Raw genomic sequence first — 12,447 nt, 5'->3', positions numbered from 1 at the left:
GAGCTTATCAAGTTGCACAAGCCAGCATACAAAACCTACGTCCTAGATGACCTCATGGAACAGTACGGGCACTCAGTCCTTCGACTGCCCCGGTATCACCCTGAATTAAACAGTATTGAAATAATATGGGCAAAAGTTAAGAACTGGGTAGCTTCTCACGTCACCTTCTTTATTGGCGACGAAGAGAAACTCGCTAGACAGAAATTTGCATCAATATCCGCCGAAGACTGGAAGCGTAAATGTGAACACACAAAGAAGGTGGAGAAAGACTTCGTGAGAGATGTGGAACCTCCTGAAGACATTGTAGAGTCCTTTGCGATCCAGCAGGGAGCCGAAGACACGTCATCCGGTGAGGATGACAGCAGTGATGACGGAGAACTCAGTGGAATTGAAGAGCTATCATGGACATTATAAAACAAGTATGTGCTCATATGGTGAATCTAGTGTCATAGGAGAAACTAGAACAACTGGAATGTGGTTACTGGTACGTGAAGAGGACAATTTGTTGCTGGTGAATATAAGTTTGGACTAAGAAACACATAAGAGCAATATATTCTAAATTTTTTTGAACAAGAGGAATTCACTGTAAACAATACCAAGTCTTCAGCCACCAAAAGATAACAGGTGATAACCAGCAGTATGAAACTTGTCATATCCTAGTCATTCAGAAGTACAGGTAATAACAAACTCCAACTATTCACTTATGATGATGAATTTTTACACTGAAACTAAAAGTGCACATACCAATAAAACCAAGAATAACTTAAAAGTGAACATGATCAGTTACGGACATATGCTGCTAAAGAAAAGATATGGACCTCGCAAAGAGTGAATTGAAAAGGAGGTAAGATGAATGAGGGAAGAAAATTTTGGAACGACCATTCACAACAAAGCAAAAGAAATTATCGGATGTTGTAGAATGAAACCAGCAGGCCCTATCAGGTTAAAAAAAAAAAAAAAAAAAAAAGGAAGAACACATTTAGCCTACAGGACAATCGGAAGAAAAAACTTGAAATGAAGAGAATTTCATACCTGAATAATGCGAGACAGACATGGCCAGGTCAGAATTATAACACAGAAGTTTGGGAAAATTATGTAACAAAATCACTTGCAGAACCCGGTCCATCCTTTCAATCACCATTTGCTCAAGACCAAAGATCCAACTGCAGCCATACCTTGCCCTTTTCAGGATAGTCTGTCACATCTCCGGCATGGTGCGTTCCGCCATTCGCGAACAAAGAGCGAACGGTTCAAACCAGGGTTGAACTGCGACCTCCCAGTACAAGAGAGATGCTAAAGAACATGTAGTAGATTTAAGAAAGAAAGGCTTAACTTCAAGAATTACAGTGGTATCATAGTGAAACGAAAGATTAGTGAAGTGACAGTGTTCAGTGTAATAAGAAAAAGTAAAGTGAGAATAGTTTAATACATATACGAAACCCTGAAAAGGCAATGCAGTTTGCTGATGTCTTAAGAGTGGAGCTAAGACATGACAAAATATCAGGAAACATCAAAGCCGTTTGTGCCAGCTTATCACTGGCACGTAAATATTCAAAGATTGGGAGTTGGGAGCTTCAAAGACGTGTGTAGGGAATAGAAATATCCATTGTTCTTGATAATTCTAGAACATGCTTGTGGTGACATCCTTCTCTGGTAAGGGAAATGGCCAGCCAATCAGGAAGGGCCAACTCAAGAGTCACGAGCAGGGCAAGGTCAGTTATAAAATAGTTGGTTCTGGAAAAAAAGACGCTATTTAAGGAGGAGTGGAGGGCGAACTCGGGGAAGTTGGTCTAAAGAAGTCACGGGAAACAGTCTGGAGAGGGAACAAGGGAGTTTGTCAGAAGTAGTCGCGGGGGTTCACTTTGAGAAACGACGGAAAGGAATTGTCTTATTGGCAGCGGAAGCCTAACTTCATTGGGACTCAGGTTAGTGAGAAAGGGAGTGAAGTGTGGCTCTAACAAGTTGATCCAGAAAGTTTATTGAGAAGAGTAGCTGTGTCAGTTTGACCGGGCAAAAAGCCTAGAATAGAGGCGTGAAGGATGAAGTTAGTGGATATCCTATTCAAACAGAAGTTTGATTGGGGGAACTTAAAAGGACTACTAAGCCGTCTAGTTCAATGAATTACATAAAATCAGCTTCATGGTCTATTTTATATTTTTCATCTAAACATTGTTATGTGGCTGAAGATGTTGATAATATACGAAACATGTACCACTTTTGACCAATAAAAATTGCCTTAGGCAATCATTGTATCGACTAGGTGGAAAATAAATAAATACTTCATTGTGAATCAATAGTTCAATGAAGTTATTCAGAAGCCAGCCCAAGAGTTTCCAATAAGGGAAGGTGAAGACAGCCTACTACAGGGAAGTGTGACATCGTATGGGAAGGTGGTTCACGAGGCAGGTTGAGAACTTTTAAGTAGAACTGCATTTCCTCAATAGATTGGTGAGACGTGAAGTGCTGGAGACGCTCGAGTACCAACATAACAAGAAACAAGCAAGAGGAGAGAAGACAACGCTTCCTAAAGTTAAGTATTTACCATAATAGACAATCTTAAGGGAACCAAAGACTCTTTAGTTAACTCACTGATGTGCAGTAGAGGTAGGAAGTTCCCTCCATTGAGAAGAGTGTATATTTGTGTATAATTGTACATATTGTACAAACCTGTATAATTCATTCTGGGTGTTTCAATATAAGATAAATCAACAATAGGCCAACTGACTGGTGTATTTAATTGTTACTGATCTTGCTTTCGAACCCCGAGTCCCTAGTTGTCCTATCCATAGGATACGACAAGTTGTTGTTCTGTTCATAGTCCTTGCTTCTGATCACTCAAGTCTGATTTTTGTATAATTTATGTAACCTTCCTTTCTCGGTATTTGATCCCAATTACCTTCAGTATTTCTAATAGCTTGGCCAAATCAAAATTATTAAATGCCTTTTCTAGATCTACAAATCCTATATACATGGGCTTGCTCTTCTTAATTTGATCTTCCAAGATCAGTATTTCATTGTGTGTATCTACATTTCTTCAAAAACCAAACTGATCTTGTCCCAATTTGGTTTCAACTTGTCTCTCCATTCCTCTGTAGACAATACATTCATATCAAAGTACTATTTATGACAAAAAAATTCAAATGCTGAAGGTGCATTATTTCATCTTGGATTTATATATATATATATATACATACTGATTAAATGATTAACTTTTTCAGTATTAATCCAAAACACTACCCTTTTAATAACTATCTAAAATACCGTTTAATTTTTTTTTACTGAATCGAATTATATACTACTATTTTATGTACCTCTGAAAAGAAAACATAAGGTTAAAAAAAAAGAAGAGATTTATAATCTACAAATATCTCTGGAAAATCATACAAACTTATATTAAATGAAATATTCAGAAGTCTTAATTACCACGTATGAATTCATTGCAGCACTGTCCAATGTCTTTACCCTCCCAACCATCGATACATTTCTGTAGCTCATTAGTCTTTTCCAGAGCTGCCTGTCGCCTTGCTCGCCCATGCATACGGATGCCAGCATCCCTGAAACAAATAGGACCATATTTTAGATCACAACATTATTATACTGTAAAGCACAATTGAAAAAGAAATAAAAAAATAAAGTAACAATGAAGCATCAAAATATTTATTTTAAACATCTATTCTAACAGCTTAAGGTATTAACAGGCAATGACATGTCAAAATTTAGTCCCACAAAGTTCATTAACAAACTGGAAGCCAACGATTCGAAGTTGTAACATTTAAACAACTTCAAATGTCACTGACCTCAAACTAGACCAAATTAACTGATTTGGGGTCAACAACTGACTGACTGTGTTATTTAAAACTGAAATTAATACAATTCTTATAAAAACAAACAAACCAAGTCACCGGCACAGTTAAGAAAAATTGAGTCATTTTTTCAGATGTCATCCCTAGCATGTTCGATATTTCAGCAATTAAGGGCAGTTTTAATTTGTGTTAGATGCAGACAGAAATAATCTAAGTATCAAATATTTACTTTCAACTTCAGTTCTGTTGATTCAGTTAACCCGTTTTAATTAGGAATAATAATAATAATAATAATAATAATAATAATAATAATAATAATAATAAGTCTACATGTTTAGTTTTGTGATTCAGTTACCCGTTTTAATTAGGAATAATAATAATAATAATAATAATAATAATAATAATAATAATAATAATAATAATAATAATAATAAGTTACATATTTAGTTTTGTTGTGTAATCCTAGCATAGTCCTTTCGAGATTTCAACATGTAATGGCAGCTTTCATTTCTATCAGCACGTAGTAGAAATAAAAATAATTGTAGATGCATTTACACATTTAGTTTAATAGTTATTCCTTATTATTTTATAATTAGGACACACCTAAGTAAAATTGTAGTGCAGTGTAGTTATTTTATCATTTAGTACTTTGCATGCATTATTAGATGAAATCTTTGTGTAGAAAACAGTATTTCTTTCCTCTAATATATATTCACAGAAATTGCTATTTTATTTGTTGATATTTCATATTTTTGAGAAATAGATTTTTAAAATGGCTAAGAGAGGCAGGTATAGGGACTGTAGATGTGAGAGGACATTAAGGAGCACGAAAGAAAAGATAGAGGGAGATAATTAGGCTTTTAACAAAGGACAAGAAGGAAAATAAGTCTCCCACAATCAATGTATTGGATACAATAGGTAAGCAACAGGGAGGGAAAGGAGGAGTTGTGGAAGAAGGTGGGACAATGATTTACAGGAATGGAAAACAAGGGCTGAGGGTTCTTATCAATGAGCGAGTTCAGGCGAGGTATCGTTGAGGGATTGCTATGAGTCACTACAAGTAGAATAGTAGAGGAAAGATGGGAAGCACAGAAGTGTCTAAGAGGAAAGGGAATGATAGGAAAGGAAAACGTACAGTAAGAGCATAGAAAGAGGGAGGTGGAACATGGTCATGAGAGGGAGAGAAGGGAGGAGGAAGTAGGTTATGCATCGGGGAAGTAAGCGAGACCTGCAGTGGACGAGATCTAACGAGGTGAGTGAGCTTGTGGCCGTGGTCATGGGTGACTCTACTGTTAGCCTTGTGAGCAAAGTGTAGATGAAAGGGAACCACAGTAAAGTGTTATACAACAATTACGTTAAGGCAAATGTTGAGGAAAGTAGAAAAGAAGGAGACTAAGGAGAAAATATTTATTTTCCCCATTGGTACCAACAATGTAAAGCAAGCAGGAATAGGACCTAACATAGCTTGGGAGTGTGGGATAAGGTTATGACAGTACAGGAGAAGTTTAAGGCATTGAAAATTGTTATCAGTGGGGTGCTGACTGGAGGGTGATCAGGCATTTAAACGGAACCACAGAGTAAGTATATGGAAAATTGGGAGAGATTTGTAGATCCTTATGGATAGAATATAGGGATCAATGCTCAGCTGGCCTTCATTTGAACTGCAAAAATACGTGTAAGTTACGAGATTTGTTTAGAAGAATCATAGGTACATTCAGCAAAATGGGGTGAACTAGGGAGTGGTGATGAGAGTGTAGGTGCCTGGAAGTCAAGTAAGACTGACAAAGTCAGGCTGAGTAGCTCAGACAAGAGCACTTGCCTTCTGAGCAGAACTTGGCAGGCTCGTTCCTGGCTCAGTCACGTGGTATTTGAAGGTGCTCAAATACGTCAGCCTCATGTTAGTAGATTTGCTGGCACGTTGGATAAATCTTGCATGACAAATTTCCAGCACCTCCAAAAACCGTAGAAGTAGTTAGCAAGACGAAAAATCTATTATCATCATCATCATCATCATCATCATCAGAATGACAACCTCACCTGTGAACCATGTGACCTTGCTGCAGTGGGGGGGCTTGCGTGTCCCAATGAAGCAGGTAGCTGAGCTGTAGTTGCAAGCATATTGGATGGGCATCTGTCGAGAGACCAGACTAACGAATGGTTCATCGAAAAGGGGGTAGCAGCTTTTTGGAAGTTGAATGGGCAGCAGTCTAGATGATTGACTGATATGGTCTTGTAATAATACTTAATACCAATCCTGATCTCCCCATCCATTAAGATGTTAATGTCAGATTCAGCCGCCTCAAATAAAGATCTCCTCCTATTCAAACAACACAGGAACTTGTTGGGAAGGATTTCAATCCAAAAACTGATTGGCAACAAGAGTGGAACGGAGTAGCTCCAACTCAATGGCAGACATTGTTCAATTATAAGAATCTTCCAGCTGGCTTTGATTTGCCCCACAAGACATGGGTAGCCCTCAACAGAGTACGTACTAACCATGGGAGATGTGGATCAATGATGTTTAAATGGGGTATGAGATCTTCTCCAGCCTGTGACTGTGGTGCAGTTAAGCAGACTATCGACCATATTGTCACCGAATGCATTGGAAGTGCATTCTCTGGATCCAGCCAGGACTTTGTGGTGGCTTCTGCTGAGGCCATACAAAGGCTAGAGAATTTACATCTAACTCTTTGAACCCTTTTGCTTGCATTATTGTTTTCAATGTTATAATGTGTATATCTTATAATTATGTATTTAATAGTTTGTGCTTACTGTTCATGTATATTTAATCTTTGTATTGTTTTGTGTATGTTACCCATACGCTAACAATAATAATAATAGTAGTTGTGTTGATACTGCTACACGGCTGAAAGCAACAGGAAACTACAGCCGTAACTAACTCCTAAGGACATGCAGCTCTCTCTGTATGAATGATGTACTGATGATGGCTTCCTCCTGGGTAAAATATTCCGGAGGTAAAATAGTCCCCCATTCGGATCTCTGGGTGGGGAATACACGAGAGGGGGCAATCAGGAAGATGGATATTAACATTCTGCGAGTAGGACCGTGGAATTTTAGAAGTTTGAATCGCTGTGGTAAGTCAGAGAATCTGAAAAGGGAGATGGATGGACAAAAGTTAGATGTAGTTGGTATAAGTGAAGTACATTGGTCAGGCGACTACAGAATTATCAATACAAAATCATACAGGGGAAATACAGGAGTTGGTTTAATAATGGATAAGAAAATAGGTAAGCTACAATGACCAGCATAGTGAAAGGATTATTGCGGTCAAGATAGACACCAAACCAATGCCCAACACTCTAGTGCAGGTCTATATGCCTACTAGTTTGCTGATGATGATGCTTGCTGTTTACAGGGGCCTAACATCGAGGTCATCGGTCCCTAATGGTACGAAAAGAGACGAAATGTTATGACAAATTAAAAGTTCAAAACCCTCCACTTGTGTTGACAATGCAAACTACGAAAATGCCCGGAGTCTAATTTTCTCCTTAATATAATATGTTTATAGTTATCCAGGTACTCAAACTTATACAAATATTCATCCGAATGTAGAATATCTAGTCTTACAACGCTTTTAATGATTTGACAAATATATCCGTAACCGCTACGTTGTAATAGGCCTAATTACTTCCCCAATAAAATGTGCAGCTCTAGGTAAGTTGATTTGTGGAATCATTATCTTTTAATGTAGAAATACAGTACACAGTTATCAGTTATTTATCAACAAGGCTTCTGCTAATGAATTACTTTAAAATAATTTTTGAAACATCTTCTGTGTTATACAATTAAGGAAAGTATGGTGTCCCCTACCAGGGATGTTGGGTCTCAGTGTTATAAATTGCATAAGATTTTTCATGTTAACCTCAAAAGTGAATTGGGCTTCGTTTGCAATTCAGTGTGGGTTTTTTTTTTTTTTTTTCTTCATGTAATGAACTAAATGCAAGTATTATCATTTAACTGGAATTTATATTTATTCCATACATGTATGATACATGGTAATTGTTGAACCATCACATGCAAAGTAGAAACTATGCTTGCTTGTTGTTTTAAGGGGCCTAACATCGAAGATCATCGGCCCTAGAAACTGTGAGTGAGGTTATTCCACTTTTTGATAGTAGCAGTTACAGAAGTCCTTTTTTTTTCCTTTTAAAATCTGAGACCTTCGCTAATTTTGTTAATTTGGAGATTGATGGCAACATCTCAGAGTGTGATGACCTGCTGGATGATGATGATGATGAACTGAATGGCTCATCCTTCGAATTAATTGGTGAGTCAGCTGAAGAAAATGTGGAAGAGGATGAGGAAGGAGATGAAGGTGTTGAGACAGCAAGACATGTACAGCCAAGTCCAGTTCGTAGAATGTATTGGAAGAGAACCGAAGACTTCAGTCCTTTACCTCCAGCTCACATCGAGATACCTATCAATCAAGTAAATCTTCCTCCAATATACTATTTTAATAAATATATTCCTCATGAAATTTTTGAAGCATTAGCCATGCACATAAATCAGCGCTACCTCAGGATGATACTGAATTGTTCTTTGCGAGATGATTCAAGGGTCACAACGGAAGAGAAAGAGAGGAATCAGTTTTGGAAGGTTCAACCGCTTATCCAGTCAGTTCAGAACAAGTTTGTCTACGAAATCCTCGGCCCAGTTGTGTATGCATTGACGAACAAATGGTACCCTTCTGGGGCCATGTATTCGCACGGCAGTTTGTGAAAGGAAGCCTAACCCATGTGGGTTGAAATTCTTTGTTGCAGCTTCGTCAGATGGCCTTCCCCTTAATTTCGTCATTTATCAAGGTAAAGGAGATTCCATTACACACGATCTGGAGTAGTAGCAATTGATTTGGTAAAGTGGTCATGCATCTAACCGAAACCCTGCCCTGTGGAATCACCATCTATTTGGATTGGTACTTCACATCCATTTAGTTGCTTGACATGCTACATGCTAGGGCAGAGTGTCAAGTGACAGGTATGATCCAAAAGTGTAGAATTCCAAAATCTTGCAATCTCAAGAGTGATGGAGACATGGAGAAAGAAGGTCGAGGATAAACAGATCAAACCGTACGAAATGATGGACAGATAACACTAGTAAAATGGAGTGATAACAGATGAGTGACCATGATCTCGAGTAAAGAAAGCCTGACTCCCCTTTATGAATGTCGATGTTGGTCGAAAAAGGATGCTATGCATATTCAAGTTAAATGAACACAAACTGTCAAGGCATACAACATGTATATGGGTGGTGTTGATTTTCTAGATAGGATTGTCAGCATTTACAGGATCTGCGCACGAACCAAAAAATGGACGGTAAGGCTCATCTTTCATCTCTTTGACTTTGCTATTGCAGACTTCTGGATCGAATACAGAAGAGACCAGGCAGCCCTAGAAACACCGAAGAAGGATGTTATGGATTACCTACAGTTTACGGAGAATGTAGAAGAAAGTTTGATCAATGTGCCTGCAATTGATTCAGGGTTGGACTATGAACCAGAAGGGCCTCCCAAGACCATCCTTCTGATAGCCTCAGGACAAAAAAATGTTTTGCACATGCCTGAGTTTCCAACCCCCATAACCAAGAATAGATACCGATTTCCAGGTTGCAATGAAAATAAGGCTCACATTCGCTGCTCAACATGTAAAGTGTTTCTTTGCCTGCAGGATACAAGGAACTGTTTCAAACTGTACCATGGACTGAAGATGGCTATCACGCAATGAAAATGACTAGCATGTGCTGTAAGTGACTTGTGAATTTTAAGAGCCTTTCATGAGCTGTAAATTACTGTTCCGGGCTATTTTGACTTTGCATTTTCTGAAGTTTCTTTTACATTAATTTGCTAATTTTGTATTATGTAAATTATTATTGTTTATCTAATTATTGTGACAGTGATATTTCCATTATTTCTGAATATGTATATCATAGTTTGCCTACAGAAATGGATTAAAATATGTTTCTACAAATCTGAAAATGTGACTAACTCATCATTGGTTAAAAGGGCATGTGAAATTCCTCAGAAGTCAGCCATTTGAATTTATTTTATTGTAACCATGATATTTGCATTTTTGTCTAATAATATGTGTCATGGTTTGACAATAGAAATGCTTTAAAATGTGTTTTTCAAAATCTATATATAAGGCTAGATATACTAGGAAGACCCAGTGACTCCTACAGGAGACATGCGATTTTGCAAGAGTCAGCCATCCCATATTTTTCAAATTATTTTTCCTGGTCTCCAAGAAGCTTCTTCTATTGAGTATTGCAAGAAAATATAAAAACTAGATTAAATATTTCTCTAGGTCTGAGGAGGTAATCTGCACATCTCCCTTGATGGTCGAAAACTGTTTTTTTAACCTTCCTTCAACAGCAGAAATACGGTTCCCAAAATTTCCCTCTATGGCAGAGATACGACTTTCCACCTGTTGCTTTATGCTGGAAACCTGGATTTCCACCTCCTCCTTAAGGTTCGAGATATACCCTTCCAGGTGGCTCATCCTACTATCTATCTGTTCAACCTCACCTAGTTTTGACCTGATGTCTGATATCTGCTGCGTTAATCGATTGGTGACGTCGCTAATCTGCTATGAAATTTTGTCATTTACAGTTGAAATTTTCGATTCTATGCCCTGTTCAACTTTGTAAACCTGCGTGTACACTTGTGATATTTGTCTAGTAAAAACTGAGTTAGCTTGAGTAATTTTGTCATTTACTTTTGAAATTTGATCTGCAATCTGTCCTGTTAGGCCAGAATTGACATCTGAAATTTTGTTATTTACTTTTGAAATCTGATCTGCAATCTGTTCTGTTAGGCCACAATTTACGTCTGAAATTTTGTCTGAAAGTTTGTCATTGAGTGCCTGCATCATGGTCATTAGGTTAGAACACATTTTGGTCATTTTTACCTCATCTTCCGAAATTTCATCTGGATCATCGTCAATTTCAATGAAAAACTTTTCGGGATCTTCTTTTTCAGCGAGATCTTCCCGTAATCGTGTCTGCTGTGATTTCTTCATCCCGTTCGTCGGGAGATTTCTCTTGACGAGTTCGTCTTTGAGCTGTTTCACCGACACATTCTTTAGTATCACTTTCATTTTGATCCTTTCGCACTTACACTCATTTTAACTCATAAATTTTTATGTCCTATCATGGTCGTCAGTTGATGTATCCACAAAGATGCACACAAAATTCTGTCAGTTGGTACACTTCTTTATTTCACCTTGTTGTGTATGATGGGTATTCAGCCTGAAGGCTGATTTGATCCTCCACAGTTCTGCCAACAGCTGACATAGATAGTCTAGGTGTCACTGAAGAGGCAAACTAGCGAAATGAGGAGTGAGGTAATTTCCCGTTGCTTTCCTCGCCGAGCCAGAAGTTGCTATTACATATCAGTCTGCCAAGCTCACTGAAATGCATGCACCAAACGACCCTATGAGCGACATTTTCACACCATTCATAACAGGGACTGGCTGCATAAGGAATGGTATTACTAGCATCACACATACATCGGTTACTTTCATATTGTCAAAGCCAAGGATGAGACTGAGACAGGTCAATGAAAGTAACAAATTTGTTCTAGTCCATACCAGAAGACATAGTGCAGTGTAAACACTACATCCTGCCAGCAAGGGCATTATTTGACCTCAACTTAACATAAACATACAGATAACCTAATCACTGCTGTTACAAACAAAATACACAACAATAAATTGCCATTTTTAACGAATGCCTATCACTGAGCACATGATACATGAAGATCGCAACCTTAAAACAATTGACTACTTACAAGTATGTCATAACACGTGGTCACAAGTATACTCCTGTTAAGCCGTAACTCCAACTAAGTAATCACTTGTCTCTACCATCAAGACGACCCCCCCCCCCCCCCACCCTTTATATAGTATAAGAATGTTCTACAGAGTTCTCATCTACCTAGTACCATTCCGGATGTTACAGTGCGTTTCACAATTCTGTAGTGGATTACAAATCATATATACAGATAATAATAAATGATATAATATTAATTACAGGTTCTTACATTAACTAAACTCATCTAAATATCTATATACAGCAAATGTTTCATGACATAGCCTCACAAATAATGCGATCGTATACTAATAATGATAAATAAGTGGATGTACATCACAAATAATAATAATAACAACAAGAACAACAATAATAATAATCATAGTAGTAGTAGTAGTAGTAGTAGTAGTAGTAGTAGTAGTAGTAGTAAAATAATAATAATAAGAAGAAGAATAAGAATTTGAGATCGATACTTGCATTATTTACCCATGGGTCAGAGAATATTGTTTTCAAGTTATATCCGCTTATCACACTTGCGTCCAGGTAAGCGCTGACATGGTCAAGGTTGCTGGAGTTCAAGGATTGCAGTGGTTGTTTAGAGCTCTAAACACCATTTGGAAGAAGAAAAACTAGCCAAAGACTGGACTAAAGGAGTCATCGTCCCTCTATTTAAGAAAGAATTCAGGTGGAAACCCGGCAACCACAGGGGCATCACCCTTATCTCATGGACTCAAAATAACAGAACGAATCATAGAACAGAGAAGAACTTGCATTGAACCACAGCTTGAAGAGGAGCAGTATGGTTTTAGGAGGAATAGGG

At 37.8% G+C, this 12,447-nt stretch overlaps 1 protein-coding gene across 1 annotated transcript in view; it reads right to left on the bottom strand.

Moving 5' to 3' along the window:
- The window catches only part of Sos (Son of sevenless), a 765,665-nt gene that overhangs the window by 421,689 nt on the left and 331,529 nt on the right, over positions 1–12,447 (bottom strand). The window contains exon 9 of the mRNA XM_067134824.2: positions 3,424–3,554. Within this exon, the coding sequence (XP_066990925.2) occupies positions 3,424–3,554 (131 nt within the window). The remainder of the gene's footprint in view (positions 1–3,423; positions 3,555–12,447) is intronic.

Source organism: Anabrus simplex, chromosome 1, assembly GCF_040414725.1.
Source record: "Anabrus simplex isolate iqAnaSimp1 chromosome 1, ASM4041472v1, whole genome shotgun sequence".
Classification (NCBI taxonomy): domain Eukaryota; kingdom Metazoa; phylum Arthropoda; class Insecta; order Orthoptera; family Tettigoniidae; genus Anabrus; species Anabrus simplex.
Note: the sequence above shows the minus strand (reverse complement) of the source record. Positions and strands in the feature narration are given on the sequence as shown.